The 26465-nt window shown below is 55.2% G+C and overlaps 1 protein-coding gene across 4 annotated transcripts; it reads right to left on the bottom strand.

The window, feature by feature from the left end:
• Positions 1 to 735: 735 nt before the first annotated feature.
• On the bottom strand, positions 736 to 22832 carry LOC141734561 (sperm-associated antigen 4 protein-like). Of its 4 annotated transcripts, XM_074566439.1 has the most exons (12): positions 22761 to 22816; positions 22197 to 22350; positions 9817 to 9917; positions 8586 to 8670; positions 7791 to 7855; positions 7152 to 7197; positions 6802 to 6898; positions 6205 to 6289; positions 5520 to 5632; positions 4948 to 5115; positions 4489 to 4578; positions 736 to 3694 (listed from the first exon to the last, which is right to left on the bottom strand). In XM_074566439.1, exons 3-12 carry the CDS (start codon positions 9887 to 9889, stop codon positions 3563 to 3565), a joined length of 954 nt encoding a protein of 317 aa, XP_074422540.1. In that variant the 5' UTR covers positions 9890 to 9917; positions 22197 to 22350; positions 22761 to 22816; the 3' UTR covers positions 736 to 3562. The 4 variants fall into 4 exon arrangements, with proteins under 4 accessions (XP_074422540.1, XP_074422539.1, XP_074422538.1 ...); XM_074566438.1 differs by lacking the exon at positions 7152 to 7197 and having other exon boundaries at positions 22761 to 22832; XM_074566437.1 differs by lacking the exons at positions 22197 to 22350; positions 22761 to 22816 and adding an exon at positions 10178 to 10339.
• Positions 22833 to 26465: the final 3633 nt, after the last annotated feature.

Here is a 26465-nt window from a genome sequence, read left to right as displayed (position 1 = left end):
TCCGAGGGCGGGAGCCCCTCTGCTGTGGGGACAGGCTGAGAGAGCTGGGGGGGTTCAGCCTGGAGAAGAGAAGGCCCCGGGGAGACCTTAGAGCCCCTTCCAGTCCCTGAAGGGGCTCCAGGAGAGCTGGAGGAGCTGTTTGCGAGGGCACAGAGCCACAGCACGAGGGGCAATGGCTTTAAACTAGAGCAGGGCAGGTTTAGATCAGACATTAGGAAGAAGCTCTTTACACTGAGGGTGGTGAGACACCGGCCCAGGTTGCCCAGAGAGAGGGTGGAGGCCCCATCCCTGGAGACATCCAAGGCCAGGCTGGATGAGGCTCTGAGCAACCTGATCTAGTTGAAGACGTCCCTGCTCACTGCCGGGGGTTGGACGAGATGGCCTTTAAGGGTCCCTTCCAACCCAACACATTCCATGACTCTGTGACACGCTGGAAGGGCACACTTGGTTATTTACTGCACAGGGGCCGGGGTCAGACCAGCCGTCAGGGAGACCTTCCCGTTGGGTCCCGGGGCTCAGAAAGGACCCCCCGGGCTTTCTGAACCCCTCCTCAGGGAGGAGTCAAGTACCATTGACCAGACGCTCAGTCCCTGGGTGTAACAGTTCCCCTCTTTGAGACTTCCAAAGGTCACTCTTTGGGGGTCTCACCTAAATCAGATGGTTATAATATTTTCAACTTTCAGGATTACAGAGACGAGCTGAAGCAAAGAAATAAACTCAACAGCAGATGGTCCTGTAGAGCAGGTATTCTTTATTAGCAGCGCTGCGGTCGCACTGGGGATTTTCCACCATAAGTGCTCCCACAATGATCTTATTTTGAGCCATTTATATTTACAAAATTGTTACGTATTCATTCGTTTTCCCTAAATCATTAACATAAGCACGCCCCCTCCCAGAACCAATTGCACAATCATGAGGCAAGTCATTTCGCGAATCACAGTCGTTCTGGTGGTCGTTTACTTCATCTGGTGGTCGTATCTTCCTCTCCGTCAGTTGCCCTCCAGATGAACTTTCCTCTTCAGCAATCCTCGATGCATGCCTGCTATTGATTTGTTTACGTAGGTGACTTATTACTACTACCTGTTTTGCAACGCTTCCCTAAACCATCACCTAAAGCCATCACCTTGACAGGCTGCAGGATCGAGCCTTGGTTACTGACTCTAGGGCACGCGTTTTTCCAATGTCCTCGCTCTTTGCAGATCGCGCACTGAGCTTCTGCTAAACGAGTTCCTTCCCAACTCTTCTGTAGCCTCCTCTACTTCCCCGGGCCCCGTTCATTCTTCCCGGAGCAACTCCCGTCAATGCGGCAATTAATCTCCCTTCTCTTTGATTCTCCCTCTCCTTTTCTCTGTTATTCTAGATGGTCCAAGCTACTTACACCAATGTTCCCAAGTCCCTCGAATCTTCTCCTTCTAACTTTTGGAGTTTCTTTTGTACATCCGGGGCAGATTGTCCCATAAAAATAGAGGCCAATTGCCCAGCCTCCTCTCGGGGTCCACGTTCGTGTATTTCCTAGCAGTATTCTTTACTCGTTCCATAAATGCAGGTGGCGATTCATTTGGTTCTTGTTTAACCTCATACGATTTTGACCAATTAATGGCTTTTGGCGTAGCATGTCTCATTCCGAATAACCGTCTCTGATATCTGGTTATCGCCCACAATCCTTCTGCCACTCTGGGTGGTTTCTTAAAGTGAAAAACAAATCTACATACATCCCATTTGTTTTCCCTGCTACAAAATAACATAAGCTGTAAAATTGTATTCTATTTTAAAGTCCCATTTCTTGTCCATTTTTCTTGATCTTCTGAAGTACATAACGGCCACCAATTGTTACAATATTCAATCAGCTGCTTTCTCGTGAGCGGGTCCCCTCCTATTTGTTTCCAACGCTTCAGTATACAACCTAAAGGAGTATACAACCTAAAGGAGACTTTTTCAAAATTCCCCCTTCCGCCAAGGGCTTGCTACCCATTATAGGATAGTACTAGTAGAACGAACAACACAAAACACAAAGAAAATGACAACTGAACATAGCACTTATTACACAAGACAAAATAACAAAACCTTAGGGCCTGAACCTTTTATACCAGACCTTTGCTCTTGGTGCGGCCCTTCCCCGCCTGGTGTTGAGGACAATACCTTTACGCTTATCAGCCGCGTTTCTCACAGGCTTTCATCCGGTGAGACCAACTCCTTCCCTTAGGTACCTTTACAGCCCAACCCTGCGAGGCTTATGCCTCGCCTTATGGACAGGCAACCCTTAATATCCCTTAAAGAAAAGAATGCCTTCACCTTTCCAGGGGCCTTGCTCGGAGCTCTTTGGTCCGGGGATCGGAGGTTCTCCCTGAGAATCCCTCGGTGCCGGATGGAGGCCCTGCAATTCCAAGGATCTGTCGAGATTCAGAGGCAGAGTCCCATCTGGGTCGCCAGAAACTGTCACCGAAATCGGGAATGAACTTCTTAACACCGATGTAGTCTTAAGAAGCAGGCATTCTTTTATTCAGCACCGGGGACGTGGGGGATCTCTCCACCTGACATGTCCACTGAATGTGAGATTCACAGAGACTTACATCCATACAGAATATGCGTGGTCGTTACATGTCTCAGCACTCATTGCCACGTTCATTACATTTCCAGAACTCATCTCCATATTCACATCCCCTTGGCACATGCACATTAACTCTGTTAGGGGCTTCATGGTAGGTCTTGGGTGGTTCCTAGTGGTGTACGGTGGCTGGTTTGAGCTGATAATAGAGGAATCTCTTTGTGTGGACTGGGGAAGATAAATGCAGCAGCTTTTGCAACTCCCCCATTTATTTTGCGAGCTTGTTATCGGTCCCTCCAGTCTCTTCGGGGATGTGGTATTCGCTGTTTGTTCTTCACAAGGAGCTACGTTTACCTATTTACCAGACTCAGTCCCTGGTTGTAACCCCGCTGTGTGAGCCGATGCGGGCAGGACGCAGGAACAACCACAAAACCACGGATGAAAGGCAAAGAACAAGTTTCTTCTCGATACCTCACAGACCAGGGAATCTCCGAAGCAACACCCGGGCAGAGGCACGGAAGCAGGGACTGCGGGCACCGTGGAGTGAGAGAGAGTCCTTGTTAGCAAGAGCCCTTGGCAGCGAGAGAGTCCTTGTGAGCAAGAGCACGCACGGACTCCCTGTTCTGCCTGGCATTTAAAGGGTTCAAACAGGCATCGTTTTCCCACTGTGCTTTGATCTTCTTCAGCACCAGGCCAGGATTCTCAAGTGGCTGGATAAGGTGTCCCTGAGTCCATCACAGGTTTATGTTATCGAAGTGCAAGTGTTTTTCTTGCAAGCGTCCGAGACTGAATAACAATTAGTGTGATATATGTGTTTTCCAGCACCCAGCTGTGAGTCACTTGAGCGTATTAACAATCCTCCTCGCCGATCTTCTGTTGCTTTCCCACGACTGCCCTCCCTGCAATGGACCTTATTGTGCACCCAACTTAGGAGACAAATCTTCTACACCAATCTGAGTCGCAGCAACATTATTCTTTTTCTTCTTTTTTATGTTTGTCCTTTTTCTGTCTCTGGTTTCAGTTGAGGCTGTTTGGTTTTGCCATCTTCCCATGAACCTGCACTCGGTAAATGCATGTGTACTTTGGTTTTCCCCAGTTGCTCTTCACAAGGAGTTTGAGATAGGAGAAGGCTCTGGGATGCGGGGCGTTCTGCGAGGAAAAGAGGGAAAAGGAATCGGAGGTGTTAAGAGCCACAATGCAGTCAAGGTATCTCCCCCCACCAGCCCTGCTCCTGCTCAGGAACAAGCTCCTGACAGTGGGTGGGAGCGGCTGTGGAAACCTGAGGCTGGCTCTGGTAGCGGGGTGCTGGGGAGGCTGGGGACACGGGGAGGGGGAAGGCACCTGGCACCCTCTGCATGGGCCCGGCTGGGGCTCAGCCTCCCTCCCCTCTGCCCCTTCCCTCTGCGCCTCGCTCTGTGCCGGCAGAGAGGCCGGGGAGGTGCTCCTTTGCGTGGGGCAGCTGGTGTGACACCCCCCCGAGCTCCCGCTGTCTGCTCTGCCCGCTTTCCTGCGGGCAGGCGTGAGAGCAGCGGGAGAGAAGGGGCATGCTATGCTGGGAGGAGAGGACACCGTCCAGCCTGCCAGCAGGCCACGGGATGGAGCCAGGGTGCTGCCCGACGGCTTTCTCCAGCGGGCGTCTCGGTTTCTCCATGGCACAAAGACGTTGCTCGGGTGCAGTGGCTGCGTGTGCAGCGGGCTCTGCTGAAGGCAGCCAGGGATCTCTTGGGACTCATGCTCCCACGGGCCTGACCTTGCCCTCACTGTCCTTTTGCTAGCACCACCGCGTGCCACTCAGCCCTCCCAACCCCACCAGCTCTCTCCTGGCGGTGACCCAGGCCCCCTCTGCCCAGGGAGAAAGCATTCACGCTCCTCCTGCCATGGCCCTGCAGGCAAACCTGCTTTGCTCCCTGGCATCTTCCCCCAACACCGTGCGTGCATCGCACCTTCAGAGGGAAGGTCTGAATGGCCTCTTTTGCCACATCGTACATGAAGGTCACCAGGAGAGTTTCCTCTTCTCCGTCCACATCCACTCCCTGTGGGGCAAAGCACAAGGAGAGCAGCTCAGACTCGTCCCGACAAAGAGGGAACGTAGGTGCTGGGTCAGCCCTGTTACCTACCCACCCTCCCCTGGGGCTCTAGCCCTAGTCTAGCACTGGTTACGGTGGAGCTCAGGCTCCGCTTGAGTTTTAGTCAAGAACCCTGAGCTGCTTGGCCAGAACAAGTCTTAAGAGGGAGGAGACCTCTAGAGCCCTTAGGAGGAGACTCCTAGAGCCTCACCAGGGCCCTGCAGTGCTCAGGAGACCGGGACTCCAACCTCAGAGGAGGCACAAAAGCAAGGAAGACCCTGTCATGGCTTTCCCCCAGGACCAGATCCGCACCAGAAGCACCCAGCAGAGACTTACAAAGACAGCGATGTCCCTGGGGGCGCTGGTGACGGTCCCAGATGGAGAGACTTCTTTGGAGATGTGCTGCACAGTGATGGCAGTCAGGTGGACTCGCGCTGGCAACCTGATGACCACCTGGCCCTGATGCCCTGGGAAAGCCCAGCAGTTTCCTGGGGAAACATCCGGCTGCAACCAGAAAGCCAGAGCAATGAAGCGTGAGAGAGTGTTGGGGCCAAGACAACTGCCCACGTAGCTTGAAGCGTAGGCACCGGTGTGTCTGTGGGGTCTATTTCAGCTTGAAAATGAGGTGTGTGTGAGGAAGTGGACAGAAGCAGGAGGCCTCCTTCCCTGACCGACCTTTGCCAGGGCTGTCAGTATTATGGAGCAGAGGAGAACAGCGGTTACGAAACCATTCTAGTCAGGGCCTTGCAGAAACACATCCCTGCCCAGGGGCTCTGCAGGGCACCCCCCACCTCTCGCCTCCCACCCCCAAGACGGCGCAACACTGGACCGAAGGGAGAGCCCTGAGGTCAGTCTCCAACTTCACAGGAAGAAAGGAAAGAATTCCCTCTCGATTTCTGCTACAATACCTGCAAAATGCGATCGGGACCGCGGGGAGTGCAAAAGAACTCAATAAACCTCCAGAACCAGTCGTTTTTGCAGGTGTAGGTCTCCGAAGTTCTCTGCAGGTCAATGCTGGCACCTGCAGGGAAGGGAAAGCAGACGACTGCAAGAGGCCACAGACGAGGAGGGCTTGGTGCTCAGACACTATTTCTGACACCGCCGGCCAGCTGCGCCTCTGTCAGTCCTGTCCTCGTCCCAGGCTGGTGGGCTGCCCAGCTGCCCAGCCGCGCAGGGGAATGACAGCGGCCACGTGCCTGGTGACTGCTGCACTCCCAGCGCCAGCAGGAGAAGGTCTGAGGGTTCTGGGAGACAGACGGTGCCCATGTGAATGGCAGCAGACCCAAGCTGAGGGCTTGCTGCGTGGGCAGCCAAGGACGGCCCGGCCATCTCCTTTTCCAATGCTGAGGAGAGGAAGAGAGCCCCTCCGTCCGCACAGGAACACGTGCGGGGGCAGCGCCAGAGGCAGCGTGAGGATGCCGAGGGCAGGGTTGGGAGGGAGTCTGAGAGAGCTGCTCTGCCACAGCCTTGCCCTGGGACCCCCCAAGCATTTCAGCTCCCCCACTTTGGAGAGCAGCGCCTGGAGCGCAGGCGCCTTTGGGGAGGGCTGCAGACAAGCGCAGGGCAAGGAGACGGGGCTGCTTGTGTCCATACCAGAGCTTTGCAGGGCCCAGTCAGACATCTCCACGTAGGCTTCCAAAGCCCTCTCAGATGCTGCCTGCTTCATTTCCTCGACTTCCTGGGAACGCCATAAACAAACAGAGAAAAGGAGCACATCAACGTTCAGCGTGGCTACTAGCGCCCGGAGCGGCAAAGGGCCACTGTCAGAAAGGCAAGGCAAACCCTCTCCACGGAGCTGCAGGACTGAGGAACAGTGTCTGTGCCCACAGCCATGGCCACGGCCCCGAGGTGGGTTGATGAGGGTCCCCACACCCTCGTCCCCATCCTCCACACTCTCCAGGGCAGGTGGAAGGTGGACTCAAGCCCTGCCAGCGATGGCTGGCCCCCCGTGAGCGTGCCTGGGTCCCACCCCTGCCTGAGGAGCCCAGCCAGAGCAGCCAGAGGTGCTGGCGTGCCAAGGGAGTCCTGCGCTGCCTGAAGCGGCCGGTGAAAGTGGGGCCGGAGAAGGGCCTGTGCAGCCCAGGAGGCCCCTGGGGCAAAGGCTGGCTGACTGCAGTCAGCAGTCCCACACACCCACAGCCCCAAGGGCTTCTGCCCAGCCAAGCCTCCTTCCCCAACACGCCGCAGCACCTGCTTCATGCTGCTGATCTCTGCCCTCAGCCGAGCCACCTCCTCCAGCATTAGCTGCATCTTTTGAGTTTGCTGCGCCATTAAAACCGGGCAGTTCCTGCAGGAACCAGGAAAGCAGATGTTGTCAGAGAGCTGCCCACCCCACTGGGAGCCTCTGAGCTCAGCAAGGAGGAGAGACACGCGTGCGTTCCCTGCTTTGCCAGCGCTTCCCTTCCGCACCAGCTGGCGCAAGAGGCAAAGGCAGGAAGGGCCGTGCGGGAGCCCCGGCTCTCAGGCAAATGGGTGCAGGGACACGAGGTCGTCTGACCCTTCTGCACAGACCCAATTCCAGCTCAGGAAACATCGCTTACCACAGGGGCTTCAGGCCTGGCAGCGAGGTCCCGCAGTGAACAGCAGCTGCAATTCACATCAGCAAGAGACAGTTATTTTACCGGGGGTGCTGGCGATGCCTGCAGTGGCGTTGTCTGTCCCTGTTGCCTTGGGGCTGGGGCAGCAGGTGAGCTGAGGAGGCGGGGGGACATGGGGTGCAGGGAGAGGACACACCTCTGACCGGGGGCCATCAGCCCGGGCTTGAGCGGACTGCGCAGCCGTGATCTTCAGGTGTGCTCGGTGCCCCAGAGCTATTCCCCATTTCCCCTCACTGCCCCAGTGAGCACCGAGACCAGGCTGCTGGGCGAGGAGAGGTACCTCTCCATCGGTCCCCCTGCATGGCCCCTGCCCTCTGGGAATCCCCAGGTCAGGCTTGCAAAGAGCTACCCCCGTCTCTCGCAGAGGTGCCGACTAAGTGAGCCCTGTGGTCCGGTAGGCAGGGCAGCAGTGTGACTGGGAGGCTACCAGTCTTACTGGGAGCCCAGAAGGCAGTCCCACTCAAGGACTTGCTTGGGAAGCACTTGGGCCACGGGAGTTTCCGCACATACTGGCCCAAAAGGAAAGGTGGCGTCCAGCCCAGCCAGGCTGTCGCTCTCAGATGGTTGCTCATGAAAACTCACCAAGAGCCAGGGGGAGCAACAAGAAGACTTGCAAGAACGCCTTCTTCTGCAGGGCCATCTTTTGCCTGAAAAAGAGGGAGTCCTGGTGCTGTCATGATCCAAGCCTTGGACAAACCCCTTCACAGGCGGATTTCCCTTTTCAGGCCAAACAGACACCGTTTTGGAAGCCTGCTGCTGACAGAGAACTGACAGAGCAGCGTCCAGCAGGAACACGATTTCTGTCCACATCGTTCAACGCTGCCGGCAGCTCTTCCCCAAAGGAAGGTCTCCAGGAAGATCATCCCAGGAAGCAAAGACGTCGAGCACACGAAGAGTGCTTTCCAGCAGTCTTTCTGGTGCGGACCTTGCTCTCCCTCTGGCTGAGGAGGCAGGCCTGTTCTCCCTTGCCATCACACACATCCCTCTTAGGGCAAGTGTTTTCCCGCAGAGCTGGGAAGCGCAGGAGCCTTGTCCACCTTTCCTCCCAGAGGCCTCCACAGACCGGCGTGGTCTCTCGCCTGAGCTGGGGAAAACCCTTGCCCTGTGGAGGCTTGGCTCTGCACCCGAGCGTCTGGCTACGGGGCAGTTTGTCCTGCCGCAGCCAAAGCTTGGGGCTGCAGCAAATGGCTGCCGAGGGGCTTTGCTCTTGGCTCCCCTGAGAATGGCCACAGCACGAGCAGCGCCCAAGCTGAGGCGCCCCACTGGGAGCCCCGGGCTGCTGGCTGGGGAGCACCCTCTGCTCTGCCCTTTGCTGGCACCGGCCCTCAGACACCCCCGTTCTACCCCCCATCCGCAGCAGAAACATGTCGTACGTACGCGGCCAAGAGGCACATGCTCAGCAGATGTCTCCACAGAGAGACCAGGGCAACAGCCAGAAGGCAAGGAAGGCTGAAGACCGTCCCTGGGCAAAGAAACCAGAGAAAAGTTAAGCCTGCCCCTTGAGATCTCTTCTCTAGGATGCCCAGCCAGGCATATTTCAGCTCCCTGTGGGGAGGTGGGCACCGAGTCCCAGGCACGCCCTCCCCGGGGCAAAGAGCAGGGCAGCCTACACTGGACAAGGGGATGGAATGCACCCTCACTAAGTTTGCAGGTGACACCAAGTTGGGTGGGAGTGTCGACCTGCTTGAGGGTAGAAAGGCGTTGCAGAGGGATCTGGACAGGCTGGATCGATGGGCTGAAGGCCAATGGCATGAGGTTCAACAAGGCCAAGTGCCAGGTCCTGCACTTGGGTCACAACAACCCCATGCAGCACTACAGGCCTGGGGAGGAGTGGCTCGAAAGCTGCCCGGCAAAAAAGGACCTGGGGGTGTTGGTCGACAGACGGCTGACTATGAGCCAGCAGTGTGCCCAGGTGGCCAAGAAGGACAACAGCATCCTGGCCTGTATCAGGAGCAGTGTGGTGAGTACGACTAGGGCAGTGAACATTCCCCTGTACTCAGCACTGGTGAGGCCCCACCTCAAGTGCTGTGGCCAGTTTTGGGCCCCTCCCCACAAAAAAGACATTGAGGCACAGAGAAGGGCAACGGAGCCGGTGAGGGGTCTGGAGCACAAGTCTTGTGAGGGGCGGCTGAGGGAGCTGGGGCTGTTTAGCCTGGAGAAAAGGAGGCTGAGGGGAGACCTCGCTCTCTGCAACTCCCTGAAAGGAGGGTGTAGAGAGGTGGGGGTCGGTCTCTTCTCCCAAGTAACAGGCCATAGGACAAGAGGAAACGGCATCAAGTTGTGCCAAGGGAGGTTTAAACTGGACATTAGGAAAAATTTTTACACAGAAGGGGTTATTAAGCATTGGAACAGGCTGCTCAGGGGAGTGGTTGAGGCACCATCCCTGGAGGTGTTTAAAAGACGCGTAGACATAGTGCTTAGTGATGAATTTTGTCACAGTTAGGTTGATGGTTGGACTAGATGGTCTGAAAGGTCCCTTCCAACCTAGGCAATTCTATGATTCTACGATTCTCCTGCCACTTGTGACAACTGGCCCGAGCTCTGGCACAGCGCGGCTCTCCACGTTCACCCCGGAGGACTTTGGAGCAAGCAGCAGTGCTGAGCTTACTTGCGATTTCTGTGGCCTTGTCGCGCCCCTCGGCAGGCCCTTGAGCGGCTGAGCCGGCAGGTGAAGGGCGCATCACCAGCTCCACGCCAGCGCTCGGGTCCCTGTGGGAGGACAAAGACAAATGCCGGCTGCCCACCGTCCCCAGGCCGCGGGAGCTGAGGCGGGGAGGAGTAGCCTGAGCGGAGGCCCCTGCCAGAGGAAGGGCTGTCCCAGCAGCAGCGAGAGCGGGCAGCAGGGCTGGGGTCCCCCTCCTTTCCCCACCCTTTGCGGGACAGGCCTGCCCCGGGAGAAGAGGAGGCGAGCTGGCAGCAGCAGTCCCCCGCCCCGGGAAGCCCGCCCGGCAGCGCAGCCCCATTCTCACCCTGCCGGCCGTTGGTTTCCCTTGGTCCCCAAGGAGCCTTTGGAGGCCCCTGGGCGTCTTGTCTGGGGGGCCTTTCTCCTCGCCATCTCGGGCAAAGGCAGGCTCCCCGCTGAGCCCCAGCAGCGTGTCCTGTCCCCAAAACCAGCTCCAGCAGCAGCCTCTCGCCGCAGCCAGCAGGAGCCTGTCCAGGGCCGCAGCCACAGGGCAACTGTGGGCTCCTGCCCCACACGCCACAGCGCTGTGCAGGCAGCCAGCTGTGACCTCACAGTGGTGTCACCTCTGACGTCATGCTGGGGCTGCCCAGGGCTGAGCAGGGCGGGGAGACCCTGTGCTCCTTCCTTCTCCTTGCGGGATATTAATTGTTCAGCATAAATACATACGTTTTAAGTAGAATAAATGATTTAGGATTATCATTCGGTGTGATTTGTGCTGCTTGCTTAGCTCTACTTAGCATGAGGTGCTGGATTTGCTGAAACCTTTAGGCTGGAAAAGAATCCAATGAGATGTTAGAAGACACCAGACCAAAAATCATCACCATTGGCCCCCTCCTTGCTGTGCTTCTGGAAGTCTCCAGGGAATGTCCTGCAGTGATCTGCAGCTGTGAGCAGCCCTCAGCCACGCAGAACCCTCTCAGCAGCAGGACCTTGCCCCGCCGGGGGATGCTCCTTCCATGCAGAACTTCTCCCCACAGTGATGTGGTGGGCTTCCCAGGCAGGCTGAGAGCTGACCCTGGCAGGTGGCGGAGTCCCTGCCCCGGCACACAGACCCCTGGGGTGCAGGGAGCCTGCTCTGAAGGACAGCCCTGGGCACCCCTGGCTGCACACCCACCTTCACAGCTATTCAAAGTGCCTGACAAGAGCTCCCACATGTACAGATCCCGTAAGCTGTGGCTGTGCCAGCTTTAGGAGATGCCTCCAGCAACTCCGCCTGCAGTGCCCTGCACCCGCAGACTTACCCTGTCAAGGGCTGCAAAGATTTCTCCTCCAGTGAGCTCTCAGTCGTCCTCTCAATCCTGACACCTTCAAGCTCTCTCTCTGCCTTGCTCATCTCCCTGAGACACCCTGGCAGTGCCCTCAGCCCTGCTGCGCTTGGCAGAGGAGCTGCTCCTGGGCAGAGCTGTCTCTCTGCAGCGCTGCCCGCTTGCCGTGAGCTCCCTCCATCCCAGGAGCCCAGCCCAGCTCAGACGCAGAGGACCAGCCCAAGGAGTTTTAATGACCCCTCTGGTGGGTTCGAGGCCCAGTCCGTGAACCTCCGACGCTGCGAGGAAGTTGAAGGAACCTCTCAAGGAGTCAAAGTCGGGTTCAAACTCCAAAGTTTCTTGTGGTGTTGATGGGTCCCACTGAGGAATTGCCCCCAGGGTCCGGTTACAGCAGAAAACTGGAGGCAGCGATGGCAGGTCGGGAAAAGCAAGTTGAAGGTGACTCTGATGCTGGGTAAACGTGGATGTGTTTCATTAATGCAAAGGGCCAAGCCCTGACTCCATCGCCCAAAGGGCCAAGGCCTGACCCCCAGCCCCCAGGAAGGGAGATCCTCTCCCTCACTCCTTCCTCAGGGCTCTTCCTGGGACAGTGGGATGTGGAGATGTGCAATGCCAAGGGCAGGACTATGGTACGACACCTCCCAGGCTCCTGAGTATGGACAAGGAGGCAACGAGACCCCAGTGCTGGAAGGACTGGTTGTCTCAGAGGCATCAGTGGCAGAGACAACAGCCGTAGCCCAAGACATGAAGAGGCTGGCTCTGTTAGGGGACTTCCAGCTTTGCCACATCCCTCTATCTTCTCCACCACAGGCTGTCCTACAGTGTCCCATCACCTCTGCCTCTTTCCCTGCAGGCTGCAGTCATCCACCCGGCTGCCCCATCTTGCTGTCACCTTCCTTTGCTGAGATCTCTCCATCCTCCCTGGCTCTTCCTTGAAACACAAAGCCTTGGGCTGATCCAGACTCCTTCTGGGTGGCGTGTTGCACCACAGCACTGCCCTTGGAGTGACGTTTCTTTCTCCTCGTGGCCAGGCTGCACCTCCCCACCTGCATGTTGGGGAGTTCTTTCTTTCTCAGGCTGTTTTCCACTAGGAAGAAAAGCTCCACCAGCTCTGAAAGCACCCTTCCAGCACGCTCAGGCTCCTCCTATACCGTCCCCAGTCTCCAAACCACTGAGCCCAGGGCTCTCAGCCTCTAGATACTGGTCAAGTGCTTGAGGCCTCCAAACCCTGTCTTGGGAGATCTCTGGGCTCTCTCCACAGTGTTTGCAGATGAAATCGCAGTGGTCATAGGCCAAGAAAGATGGAGTGAGACTTTTTACCAGGGCCTTTAATAGCAGAACAAGGGGCAATGGCTTTACACTGGAAGAGGTTATATTTAGGTTGGCCATAAGGAAGAAATGCTTTATGATGAGCGTGGTGAGACCTTGGAACAGGTTGCCCAGAGCAGTTGTGGATGCCCCATCCCTGGACGTGTCCAAGGTCAGGAGCTTGGAGCAGCCTGAACTAGTGAAAGACGTCCCACCTCACGGCAGGGGGTTGGACTAGATGATCTTTTAGGTCCCTTCCAACCTGAACCATTCTATGATGCTTGGATTCTAATATGCCCAACTCCTCCTGCACAAGGCTTCAAACACCTACATACACCATATAGGGATTTTCACCTGACCTAGTCTCCAACCCTTCCATAAAAAAGAAAGGATTGCCATTTCTAGGACAGAAGTTGCCATGTTTTCAGAGGAACAATTCAAAACCCAAAAGGAAAAAAAATCCTTCCAAGAAAGTCCTGGCATAGTTGCATCAATTCAGTTAGTTAAGTGAGCCAATGGGAGAGCCTTGCACGGTGACCTTGCCAACGGAAGAGGGTTTTTTTTCTTTCGGGGTCTGAGACTCATGTTGGGACGCCAGAAAGTGCATTTGGGGACTGTGCAAGACTTGCCATGGGATGTCTAGGAAAGGATCAAAGGTTTGTAGACGAACGACCATGGGAAAATAGAGAGAAAAGGGCTGAAAGGAGATGGTCATGTGTAACCAGATGGCTGGCCAGGACACTTCCCTGGCTGTGCCCTGCAACGGATCACCGCAGCCTGCCCTGTTTTCTTAATACCTCCCTTTCCAAGAGCTTTGTGGGGCAAGGGAGATCTCTGCTCTATGCACAGATGGAGGTTCAAGTGCCAGCAACCGGAGTGGGAACCACAAGTCCTAAGTTCTTTTGTACTTTGGGGGACCAGCAACTGGTGAGACTGGCGGGTGTGCACTTAAGATTGGTGTGTATGGTAGTGGTTTAATCACAAGCAAACACCAAACAAGAGAAACCAGAGAGTAAAACACACCTGCGAGCAAGTCATTTTTGAGGGCCTAAGTCTGGACTGGACGCTAGAGAGACCAGAACGTCTGCAAGTTGGGTACTGGAGGAAGAAGGTAGCCCAGACCGCCTCCTAGAGAAACTGGGGGGTCACAGAATCATAGAATTGCTTAGGTTAGAAGGGACCTTTCACATCATCCAGTCCAACCATCCACCTAACACTGACAAAAACCATCACTAAACCATGTCGCTAAGCACTACGTCTACCCGTCTAATTTTAAATACCTCCAGGGATGGTGATTCCACCACTTCCCTGGGCAGCCTGTTCCAATGCTTAATAACCCTTTCAGTGTAAAAGATTTTCCTGACGTCCAATCTAAACGTCCCCTGGTGCAACTTGATGCCGTTTCCTCTTCTCCTGCCTTCCTACCCTTGGGCAGGTCGACACTCACACCCAACTTGGTGTCATACTGAGGGTGCAATCGATCCCATCGTCCAGATCATTGATAAAGATTTTAAAGAGAATCGACCCCCGTACTGAGCCCTGGGGAACACCACTTGTGACCGGCCGCCCACTGGATTGAGCTCCATTCACCACCACTCATTGGGCCCGGCTGTCCCAGCAGTTTTTCACCCAGCGAAGCGTACGCCTATCCAAGCCATGGGCAGCCAATTTCTCCAGGAGAACGCTGTGGGAAACTGTGTCAAGAAGCTTTACTAAACTCCAGGTAAACAACATCCACAGCCTTTCCCTCATCCACTCAGCGGGTCACCTTGTTTTAGAAGGGGATCAGGATTGTCAAGCACGACCTGCCTTTCATGAACCCATGCTGACTGTGCCTGATCGCCTGGTTGTTCTTCATGTGCCACATAATGGCACTCAGGATGACCTGTTCCATAATCAGGATGATGTCTTCCAAGTTGCTCTTCCATGCGGATGATGTGGGAAGGGAGGTGCAATGACACGTGCAGAATGACAGCAGGACACCTCCCAGGCTCCCAGGTGGGGACGAGGAGGCCATCAGGCTCTTGTACTCCTTATAGGCATCAGTGGCAGAGGTAACAGGCACAGACACGGAGATTAAGACCTTGGATCTCTTGGGGGCTTTTCACATTTCAACAGCCCCACACTGTTGAAACCACCGCAGGCTGTCCTATTGTGTTCCACACCTGGGCATGTTCCCTGCAGGCTGCAGACATCTCCCCTGCTTCTCCACCTTGCTCTCGCCTGAGCAACTCACTAAGCTTTCTGAAGTCTCGCCATCCTTCGGGGATATGTCTTTAGACACAAAGCCACGGGCTGATCCACATTCTTTCTGGATGGCCGCCTTTTCCACAGCACTGCCCTTGGAGTGACGTTTCTTTCTCCCGTTTCCTGTTTAAACCTCCCAAGCTACAAGTTCTGGCATTCTTTCTTTCTCATGCGGTCTCCCACGAAGAAGAAAAGCCCCATCATCTCTGAAACCGTCCTTCGAGCAACCCCTGTCCTGCCCAGAGCCTCTCCACCATGGGGCCAAAGGGGCAAAGAAGCCCACATTCCTCAGCCTCCCCACGCAGCGCATGTGCACTATACGCTGAACCACACCTGGGCAGACCTCCTCTGGGCACTCTCCAGTTCCTCCCCACTCCTCCAAAATGGGGAGCTGCACGCAGGGGGACACTTTTCTTTGGGGGGCCACTCCAGTTCCCAGCACCTTCTCCTCAGGACCACTGCTCAGCACGTTAGGTCCCAGCGGGCTCTGATGCACCTTCCTCCCCCTCAGTGCAGGACCGGACACTTCTCCTTGTAAACTTCTGGAGGTTTCTCTTGGCCATATCCCAGAGTTTCTCACGGTTCCCCTGAAGTGAAGCTCCATTGCCCTGGAATGAAGATCCATTTGCTCAGCTGTCAATGTTTCTATGCTGATGGCTCACCCTGGTGGTGCTGTCTCTCACAAGATAACCTGAGGAGTTGCAGGCCACGATAGACAATTAAAGGAGGTACTAGTTCAATAGAATTTCCGACTCAAGTAGGAAGTACCGTGACAACCATCACCAAAATACCAGGGAGGGTATTGGTACGGTGCGCTGCCTGTATGGCAGACTACGTCAGTGGGAAATATAGACCTGTAGAGACACACAGAGAAAATGGATCCCTCCAGGAGCTGGTTTTACATCCTCTATCCAGAAGCCGGCCCCAGGATCTCCTCATCCCTCAGTTCCCCCCCACATAAACAAGCACACGCACACACAACTGCCTGTCTCCGGTATGGAAACACAAAACCCCTGAGGCTGGCAGGCAGCCAGCTTCCACCTCCTCTGTGCTTCCTCTTCAGGCTTGGGTTTTGTCAGCAGCTTCTTTCTCATCCACGCCGTCCTTTCTGAATGTCAAGGCGGGCCATTGTGGAGCGTGAAGAGGAGATCCTCAAGCAGCCCTCCGCACCCTGCTTCTCCGCAGGGCCGTATCCCACAGGATTCTTCCAAGCCAGTCCCCCAGCAGGCCAAAGCCTGCTCTCCAGACGTCTCCTGCTCTCGGCCTTTTTCCTTTCTCTCAGGAGCCTCAACTCTACCTTCTTAGCCCTGGCTTTTACATCCCTGACTAGCTGTTGCTTGTTTGTTGGTATGAAGTCTGGAGCAGACGTTCACCCGCCACAAAGCTGCCAGTTTCCCAGGTTGTTCTGTCCTCTCCTGTTGACGCCTCAGCTCCCAGCCGAGTCTGTCTGTCCCCAGGCAGAGCTCCCTGCATTCCTGCTGCTGCCTCACAGAACGGGCCAGAGGAATGCCACAGAAATGATCGGAGGGATGGAACCCCTCTGCTGTGAGGACGGGCTGAGAGAGTTGGGGCTGTTCCGTCTGGAGCAGAGAAGGCTCCGGGGAGACCTTCTTGCGGCCTTTCGGTTGTTACTTCAGAGTCTTCCCCTCTGAGACCTGCTGTCTGCACTCTGTGTCTCTCCTTGCTTGCTCCCCTGGGGAGCTGAGAACCCGCTACTTCATGGACACTGCAGCCAAGGCTGCCACTCCATTATCACAGCCCTGATCCTTTTTTCCCTGATTGCATGTAGGAGATCCAGGTGAGCATCACCTCTGTTGGCACATCTGGCAGCTGTGCTCAGAAGCCGGCCCCAGGAACCCACAGAAACTTCTGGGTCTGTTTGAACCCTGCAGTGTCCCCTCACCCAAAAGGGCTCACCGAATCTGCTGCCCGACCCCTAGAGGATCTCCATTCCCCCAGGAAGCTCCTACGCTGAGGGCATCCCCCTCCTGATCTTAGAATCACAGAATCTTCATGGTTGGAAAAGACCTTGGAGATCATCGAGTCCAACCAAACAACCTACAATCTCTGTCACTAGAGCATGCCCTGAAGTGCCACATCTAGACATTTCTTAAACACCTCTAGGGATGGTGACTCAACCACCTCCCCGGGCAGGCTGTTCCAGTGCCTGACCACTCTTGCAGTAAAGTCATTCTTCCTAATATCTAACCTAAACCTCCCCTGCCGCAAGTTCAGGCCATTTCCTCTGGTCCTGTCATTATTCCCCTGGGAGAAGAGGCCAACCCCCACCTCTCTGCACCCTCCTTTCAGGGAGTTGTAGAGGGCAATGAGGTCTCCCCTCAGCCTCCTCTTCTCCAAGCTAAACATGCCCAGCTCCCGCAGCCTCTCCTCATATGCCCTGGTCTCCAGACCCCTCACCAGCCTGGTAGCTCTCCTCTGGACACGCTCCAGCACCTCAATGTCCCTCTTGTACAGAGGGGCCCAGAACTGAACACAGCACTCGAGGTGGGGCCTCACCAGTGCCCAGTACAGAGGCACCATCACTTCCCTGCTCCTGCTGGCCACGCTATTCCTGATAGAAGCCAGAATGCTGTTGGCCCTCTTGGCCACCTGGGCACACTGCTGGCCCATGTTAAGCTGGCCGTCCACCAGCACCCCCAGGTCCTTTTCTGCTGGGCAGCTTTCCAGCCACTCTGCCCCAAGCCTGTAGCGTTGCTGTGGGTTGTTGTGACCGAAATGCAGGACCTGGCACTTGGCCTTATTAAACCTCATACAGTTGGCCTTGGCCCATCGATCCAGCCTGTCCAGGTCCCTCTGGAGAGCCTTCCTACCCTCAAGCAGATCAACACCCCCACCCAGTCTGGTGTCATCTGCAAACTTACTGAGGGTGCACTCAATCCCCTCATCCACATCATTGATAAAGATATTAAACAAAACCGGCCCCAAAACTGAGCCCTGAGGGACACCACTGGTGACCGGCCGCCAAGAGGATTTCACCCCATTGTGATAAATGATTTAATCGCAAACAGGATTCCAATTAGAATTTATAATTTATTAAAGGAACAAAGGCAAGCAAACAGCGCTGGGTGTGCCGGGGGTCTCTGCCCAACCAAGACACACACCTTACAGACCCCATTTTTGGTTTATATCTCCTATACTAATACATATTCATAACTGCCTCTAAAATGGTTGGCCCTTGCCAAAAATGGGTGTATCCCCCCCCTTACAGGTCACTACGCAGATAACAACAGGACCGGTTTAAGGTGGTATTCTAGAATGTTCGCCAGGTGGCTCCTGCAAAACACAGACACGACAGACACACCGTCTCGTCTGCGGCCAGACAGACAAAACAGTCAAAGGTCACACTTCACCCTGTGGCCCTAACACTGTTCCACACTGACACGAATCAGTTAAGCACATCTCACAATCCCCGATTTTCTTTTTCTATGGCATTGATTCGTGTTTTTGTTTCCAACCGAGTTAATACTTGCCGAATGGGTGTTAGTTTCGAATCTTCTTTTGTCTTTAGTATCATCAGGGAAAGAGTTTTCTCTTTCCCTGGTTCTGAATCAACAGGTTCTGTAGCCATCTGCGTTCCTTGTATAACTGAGTGTATTAGTCTAATAAAACAAGGTATAAAACATGGAATTATTAACAATCCTGCAAATGCCCCCAATATAACAATCCCGATTTTAGTAAGCCAATCACCTCCCGTAAAGTTTTCCCAGAATCCTTCTAGGTCGACTCCAGTCCAAGTCTGAACTGGGACATGTGCAATTTTCTTCATTTCTTTTACAAGTTCATTTACAGCTTCCCCTTCATCATCAATTTCTAAACAACAATTACTAAGGTTAAACTTCCCACAAACACCTCCCTCTTGTGCTAGCAAATAATCCAAGGCTAAGCGATTTTGGTACAAAGCAGTTCTCATCTTGGTATTTTGTCTCGCATTGTGTTCCATATTTGAGGATTACTAATGTTGCTCTCCATAGCCTCCCATGGCCATCGTTCACCTTGGCTTGTTCCACCACAAACATAACAATTAGTTACATTTAATGACTTAGCAATGTTTTCAGCAAGATTTACAAAGAGATTTTTAGCAACTGTGGGAATTTCATATTCCACTCCTGTTTCTATTTCATGATAAAATGAGTTAAATAGTAGTCTGTGCTGTACCGATTCCCTTATTCTTTCTTTTATTTCGATATTATAAACCAAAGTCTGGGAACTTACCCGTCCCCTCCTAGTAGTTCCTACGCACTGGCTGCAGTTGTTTGCCATAACCAGAGTTAAGGAGCTTACCCCAAAGAGGACCAGAAGCGGTCCGGTCAGGGCCATAGTGATCGGCGGTCACAGCCCGAAGGGGTTGCAGCCCTTGGCAGACCTTTCAAGCCGCACCACTCGTTCCCCTCCGGTCTTGCCCTCTTCCTTAATCTTTTAAGGGGTAACCTTTAATCAAGAAGCACTCTTTGATTAAATTGACAACAATAAAGCCTAACCCATGGTAGGTTATATAGGGGAGTGGTGGCCCCACAGCGAATGCACAAAAATTCTAAACTGTTTCCTAGATCCTTGACTTCTTTTTTGGAAAATGATATATTTTAAAACATGTAGAACACTTTGCCCTTAAAAATAAACAACACCGTTTACACAATGGACTAAATCACCTTTCCTAATAGGTATTTATCCCTGTCCACTAATTCTACAGGAGTAGTTACAATGAAATTCCCACAGCAACTTGGCTTATGCTTCTTGATGAAGGTCTCTTTAAGTTCGTCTGATGGTTAGCTTGGCTTCTCCGGGCTCAGATGTGACTCTCCACTACTTCACTGGACCTTTCACTCGCGACACATGTGTCAAATCCTAATGGTGGTGTTTGAGCCATCATCCCAATCTCTCGTAGTTCTTTTAACCTTTTTCCAATGGATATTATATATTTTTGGATACTATAATCTTCAACCACATTGTTCCCCAGGGGCATCCCTTGGGAGTAAGGCATTCCATATAACATTTCATATGGCGATAATCCAGTCTCACTGTGTGGCTTAGTTCTTATGTTTAATAGTGCCAATGGTAGGCATTTCGTCCAGGACATCTGTGTCTCAATCATTAATTTAGCCAATTGCTGTTTTATTGTTTGATTCATTCTTTCTACTTTCCCTGAGCTTTGTGGGTGCCACGGAGTGTGGTATTCCCATTGAATACCTAATGATTGACATAATAATTTTATTATTTTAGAAGTAAAATGTGTGCCCTGATCAGAATCAATATACTGGATTATCCCATATCTAGGTATTAAGTGTTCTAATAAGATTTTTACTACCATCTGTGCCGTAGCTCGCGCTACAGGGTAAGCTTCTACCCATTGTGTTAAATGATCTACTAGTACTAGTAAATATTTTATTCTCCCTACCTTAGGCAATTCAGTAAAATCGACTCGTATTCTTTCAAAAGGTCTATAAGCTGTTTTCCTTCCTCCCGTGGCTGCTTGCCGAAACACTTTCTTGTTTACTTTTTGACAAGTTAAACATCCTCGCCTGATTTGCTTTGCTATTTCAAAAATCCCAATACAGCCAAATTGTTTAAGGAAATGATCACTTATCGCCTTTGTACCCCAAGGTGTTTGTGTGTGTAAGCGTTCTAATATTTGCCTGGCATAAGCTTTTGGCAACATCTCTCGCCCGTCGGGCAGCATCCATTTTCCCTGTTCTAACTTAGCTCCTATTTTCTCTAATTTTGCCTGTTCCTCAGGGGTAAATTTCTTTTCTTTCTCCTCTAGTTCTTTTTCACTAATGTCTCCTTGTACTACATTAATTTTAGCGACCTGAGTCCTCAGGGCTGCTTCCTGGGCCTCTCTATCGGCTAGGTTATTCCCTCTGGTTCGATAATCTAATCCCTTTTGGTGTCCTCTCACATGTACCACTGCTATCTCCTTTGGTTTTCTTAACGCCTTTAAAATTTTCACTATTAGTTCTTGATGTATTAGATTCCTTCCTTGGGTATTAATTAAACCTCTTTCCTCCCAAATTTTTCCAAAAGTGTGGACTACTCCATACACATATTTAGAATCCCAACTCTCTGGGCACGGCCAGCCAGCCAGTTTTTAACCCAGCAAAGAGTACACTCGTCTATGCCATGGATCGCCAGCTTCTCCAGGAGAATGCTGTGGGGGACGGTGTCAAAGGCCTTGCCAAAGTCCAGATAGACAACGTCCACAGCCTTCCCCGCATCCAGAAGGCGGGTGACATGGTCATAGAAAGAGATCAGGTTGGTTAAGCAGCACCTCCCTTTCCTAAAGCCATGCTGGCTGGCCCCGATCCCTTGGCTGCCCTGCGCTTGCCGTGAGAGCTCACTCAAGATGATCCTCTCCATGATCTTTCCTGGTACCGAGGTCAGGCTGACAGGCCTGTAGTTCCCCGGATCCTCCTTCCGACCCTTCTTGTAGATGGGCGTCACATTAGCCACCCTCCAGGCATCTGGTACCTGCCCTGTTGACCAGGATTGTTGATAAATGATGGAGAGAGGCTTGGTGAGCTCTCCCGCCAGCTCCCTGAGTACTCTTGGGTGAATCCCATCCGGCCCCATAGACTTATGTGCGTCTGGGTGCAGAAGCAGGTCATTGGCTACTTCCTCCTGGGTTATGGGTGGGTTGTTCTGCTCTCCATCCTTATCTCCCAGCTCAGGAGGCTGAACACCCTGGGGATAGCTGGTGGACATGGCCAATTCCATACCCGGACGCAGCAGCCGGGCTTGTCTGGGGCACGGGCAGGGCCCTGCTGCCCTCCAGGCAACCCCAGGCCTTCTCCGGCCCTCTCAGGAGCATGAGCTGGGCCAAGCGGTCCCCACCAAGAGCCCCAGGGCCTCTCCCGGGCCTCGCAGGGCCCCACGGAAGGCCCAGTGGGGCCTTCTGCTGCTGAGCAGAGCGGCAGTTCCTCCCCCAGGCACGCTCGGGGCGCCGGGAGGGGTGGAGAGTGGCCCCACCAGTGGTGGCAGCCCCACAAGAAGGCCAGAGGCACTGGAAGCAGAGCAACTGGCAGCACAGGCAAACCCAGAGGTAAACCCCTCTGGGCTGCTCAAGTATGGCAAGATATTGCTGACCCGCTGGGGAAACTAGTGGTGAAAGTACATCACGTAGGTGCCCACACACCCATGAGTCGAGCCACCGAAGAACATCGAAATAATCAGCAAACCCACCTAGAACCGGAAAAAGAGACCTTGAAAGCTCAGCGTGAGGACGTGTTTTCTTGCCTGTAATCTCACAGGGGCAGCGAATGTGTCACGCGCACAGCGGGCAGCGTCTTCACTAGAGCAAGAAGCGACCACTGACACCCACCTCCAGTGACACTGCCAGAGCTCTGCCACGCAAAACACACAACAGAAACGTGCCCCGTGCATTCGACAGCAACAGTTAACGTGTGCTTAGGGAAGCACGAGAGCGGTCAGACAGGGCGCGCGCATCGGGTTGTGCCCACGGATCAGGCCTACCTGTCCCACTCCTTTCATGTGATTCGTAGCACTTGAGAATTTCCTCATAATCACCTAAAGCCATTCTGAGAGCAACGGGGACCTGGCAATTCTTCTCAGCCCCTGCGAGGAGAAACTGCAGCCGGCCTTTGGGCTTCTCCACGCTGAGCAGACTCTGGAACGGAAAACGCATTTACTGCAGCCCAGCGCGGGCCGGGGCGGGGGGCGACCTGCGCTGATGACCAAGCGCTACACCCCCAGCGGGAAATTCACCAGACGGGGCAGCCCGAGCGCCCGCAGGCCCCGGGCACAGGCGGCTACCGTCTGACGGGGGCTCCTGGCTAACGCTTGCCAGCGAGAGCGGGCGACTGCGCTGCCGAAGAGGCAAGCACGCCCGACCCGGCGGTATCCTCCGCGGGGCAACGAACGAGACCCAAGGAGACGCCGCCGCGGCCGCCTCCTTTCGCGGGCCCGCCCGCGCGGCCCGGCGAAAGGCGCCCAGCCCCCCCAGAGTCCTGCCGCCAGCAGACCCGCCGGGAGCCGCTAACGGGCTGCGGGGCAGCGGGGCCCGGAGGCTACACTCACCGGCTCGGCAGCCGCCTCCCGGGGCGGCCGCTGCCGTTCAAATCTCTTGCCGCGGCGCCCGCTTCCGGGTAGGACGCCCGAGAGGCCAATCACCGCGCGGCGCTGGGCCGGAACAGGCGGAGACGCGCGGTGCATGACGGGAGGAAGGTCGAGGAGGAGCTGGGCGTGCGGGCGTCGCCATGGCGGGAGGGTCTCCGCTGCCCAGGCACCCGGTCCCGACAAGTGACGGGGAACAGCGCCCGCTCCCCCCGGGAATGCTGCCGCTCCCTACCGCCGGTGGGGGCTGGCGTGGGAGCCGCGCCGCCGGGCCTGCCGCCGCGCACAAGATGGCGCCCGGCCTACGGCCCCGGGGAGACTACGGCTCCCAGAACGCTCCGCGGGCCCGCCGTTCCCTGAGGGGAGGCCCTTCCCGCCGCCAGGCCCGGCCCCGCCCGCTCCGCTCACGGCACCGCCCGGCGCCGGCCCCGAGCAGAAAGACGGGGGTTGTGCTGTTAGGTCCGGGCGGGGGCTGACGGTCTGCCTTGGCTGCGGGCGGCCATTCCCCTGCCAGGCCTTTGACCTCCCTGCGTACAGGCGTGTCGGCCTAAAGCCACGAGCAGAACAGGAAGAAGCAAAAAATGAAAAGACGACGGGTGGAACATCTTACTTCTGTAAAATGGTTGTCCTTTGGAATCCTCCCGGACACATTGCATCTTTCCTGAAGAAAGACCTACATTTCTAAGAGAAAGTTTCAGTTCTCTCCTGAATAACAAAGGCGAAGAAGGCTGTTTCGGGGACAGAGAGAATGGGGCCGTTCTTTTAGGGCGAGGCAAATGGTATCTCTTCTCGATGGGGCAGAGCCAGCGCTACCCATGCCAGAGCACTCAGTGCGACACCTTTTCCCTCCCTCTCTCCCTCAGCTACTTGGCCGTGGGGCTGGCGGGAGGCTTGGGATGAACCAGCCCATCAGCCGCGGCGGGGGATGGCACGGCCTCCCGCCCATCAGGCTGCGGGGAGCCACCACCTCTCTGCAGGGAGTAGTCCAAGGCTTTAGCCCAGCGTCAGCACAGCAGCTCTGGCCATTCTGGCCACCGGCGAGCTCTGGTTGCCGGCAGAGCTCACGGTCCCTGCAGCCAGGGTGCTCAGTGTGACGCTTTTTCCCTCCCTCTCTCCCTCAGCTACTTGGGAGCCCCTTCTTCCCGTCTGAGATGAACGACTTTGTCCTTGCCATCTTGAAAAACATGGCAGACCCAAGGGTCTCTGACACCCTGCTGGTTGGCAGGGTGCTGGAGCTGGTCTTGAGAGGTTCGTGCTCAGAGCTATACGGGGTAGGCAGTGTGCAGCCGGGTTGCCCTGTGCGCGTGCCCTGCGGGGGCCGTTCCCCCCGCCCCGAGGCCAGGGCTTGCAGCACCTGACGGGCATCCCTTGAGGCCAGCAAAGGGCAGCAGGAGGGCAGCAGCTCTTGGTGTCAGCAGGGGCCATAGCTGTGCTCCAGCCCGCTGTCTCCAGTAGGTCAACGACCTCGTGGAGGTCATCGATAGGCACCTGGTCTGCGTCAGCAGGATGCTGCTCCAGGACATCCTGACGTTCACCCTTCCCTGGCTGGCCGACATCGACAGTTATGAAGTGGTCACTGGCCTGCTGAGGGTTTCCCGGCCCTGTGACAAGTACGTGGCCCGTCAGCCTCAGGGGCAGCTCAGGACCTCCGGGGCCTGCCCAGGCAGAAGGGGTGGTGGCCGAGGTGGCCCTGCTGACAGTGTGCTCTGGCTCTGCAGCACTGCCAGGGCCACGTGGAACACGCTGTCCTGTGAGCCCAGCCTCCTGGCCGACCTGCTGAGGATGCTGCTGAGGCTGCTGCTGGACGGTCTCCAGCCCCTCTGGCCCTCTCCATCCACCCCCAAACCCGTCCTTCCTGGGGCGCCTGGCCCAGGGCCCTCGGGCCGCAGCCGGGCAGGGAGCGCGTGCCGCTCAGCCCCGCAGCGCGCACTGCCCTGCTGCCCTCGGCAGCCCCACTCCCTGGCCGCCGCCCCCGGCCGGCTCAGCAGCGGGGAAGCTGATAAAACTGAGAAGATGATTGAGAAAAAGGAGACACTGTTTGAGAAACTGTCTAGGATGGAAGAAACATCCCGCTTTTCCCCTGCATGGACCCATGTCGCAGCCATTAGGAGAAGATGCCCTCCTACGAGACCGACTTGGAAGGAAAAGAAGACACTACGAGACACCTTGTGGTTTTACCTCGGTGCCTATGGAGAGGACCTGAGTAAGTGGGATGAAGGACCTACCTTGGCCCTACAGGCACTAGTTGCAAGGTAAAACAGATAGAAGAAAGAATTCTTCCAGGAGGGTGGCTGCTCCAGTGCCCAGGGAGCAGTTCTCTGGTCCGGGTCGGAACTCATCTGCTAACTGTAGATGTTGTCCTCAACATTAGAGGTGCCCTGCCTCCAGCCAGGAGGGGGAGAGGGATAACCGAGTTTATTGGGCTGTGTGGATTCGATGTCCTCGTGTATTAGAGCCACAAAAGCATAAAGACATGGTGGACAGCGGTGCACAGTGTACCCTATTGCCATTGACTCATAAAGGGACAAAATCTGTTGCTGATTCTGGTGTGACAGGTCTCAAGAACTGACTGTACTTCGGCCAAAGTGAGCCGAACTGGGAATAAATGGCGGAAGCGCTCCATTGTGAGTGGCCCAGACGCTCCGTGCATCCTTGGCGTAGACTTGCTCAAGAGAGGGTATTTCAAAGACCCGAAAGCGTATCGGCGGGCTGTTGGTATAGCAGCTGGAGGGACTGAGGACATTACACAGCTGTCTGCCTTACCCGGTCTTTCAGCTGACCCTTCTGTGGTGGGACTGCTGAAGGTTACAGAACAGCAGGTGCCAATGGCTGCTGCCAGGGTGATACCGTCGCTGGTGATACAGTAGCCTTGAACAGCACAAAAGGCTGGGGTGGAAAGCCCCTCAGGCCTTACTGATACCCAGTTGAAAAGAACATCTGGTTCCTCCTTACTGGAATAATGTAGCTAAGTTTGAAACGCTTTGTAAGCGGATGGGTTAGACATCTGCTGGGCTTAGTTGGATACAAGGAAGTCTTGGGATGTTGTATCCTTGAGGAGAGTAGATGGGGAGAGATGCCAGAACAAGCTAGTTTGGTGAGAGCAGGAGTGCACCCACCATGGCTCCAGCACAGGCGCTGCCTCCAGCGGAGCTTCTGATGCTGCTGACCCCCGAATTTGGGCTCGTCCCGGCAGAAGTGGCACCGGCCGGGCGCAGGCAGCCTCGCAGGCCCCACACTGCCGGCTGCCCCAGCCCCGCGCCCTCCACTGGGGGCAGAAAGCGGGGTCTCCCAAACACACACCGCCGATCCCACCAACTCCTCCCCGCCGCGCCCCGCTCCCTGCGCGGTGGCGCTTTAGCACAGGAGTGGCCACTGGGAGCGTTCCGGGAGTGGTGGCAGCATTAGGGGCATTTCAGGAGTCCGGCACCAAGGGCCAATTTGTGGCGCGCGCAGCCATTGGCTTCACTTGTGGGAGAGAAGTGGGGAAATATTTATTAACATAAACCAGCGATTTAACAAAGTCAGCGGTGAATGTGGCAGCGCTTTACGAGACAGGCCGCGGAGGTGATCCGAGGGCGGGAGCCCCTCTGCTGTGGGGACAGGCTGAGAGAGCTGGGGGGGTTCAGCCTGGAGAAGAGAAGGCCCCGGGGAGACCTTAGAGCCCCTTCC

The sequence above is a fragment of the Larus michahellis genome, chromosome 24 (genome assembly GCF_964199755.1).
Source record: "Larus michahellis chromosome 24, bLarMic1.1, whole genome shotgun sequence".
NCBI classification, from domain to species: Eukaryota; Metazoa; Chordata; class Aves; order Charadriiformes; family Laridae; genus Larus; species Larus michahellis.
This window is presented reverse-complemented; position numbering and strand designations above follow the sequence as displayed.

Bases quoted from the DNA above. Each gene is read 5' to 3' on its own strand.
- LOC141734561 (XM_074566436.1), bottom strand. From the start codon at position 8,960: ATGCCATTGGCCTTCAGCCCATCGATCCAGCCTGTCCAGATCCCTCTG. The intron at 7,856-8,585 runs GTACGTACGACA...CCTCTTTTTCAG, and splicing joins AGCATGTGCCTCTTGGCCGC to GCAAAAGATGGCCCTGCAGA. The intron at 5,633-6,204 runs GTATGGACACAA...CCTTCCCTGCAG, and splicing joins CTGGGCCCTGCAAAGCTCTG to GTGCCAGCATTGACCTGCAG.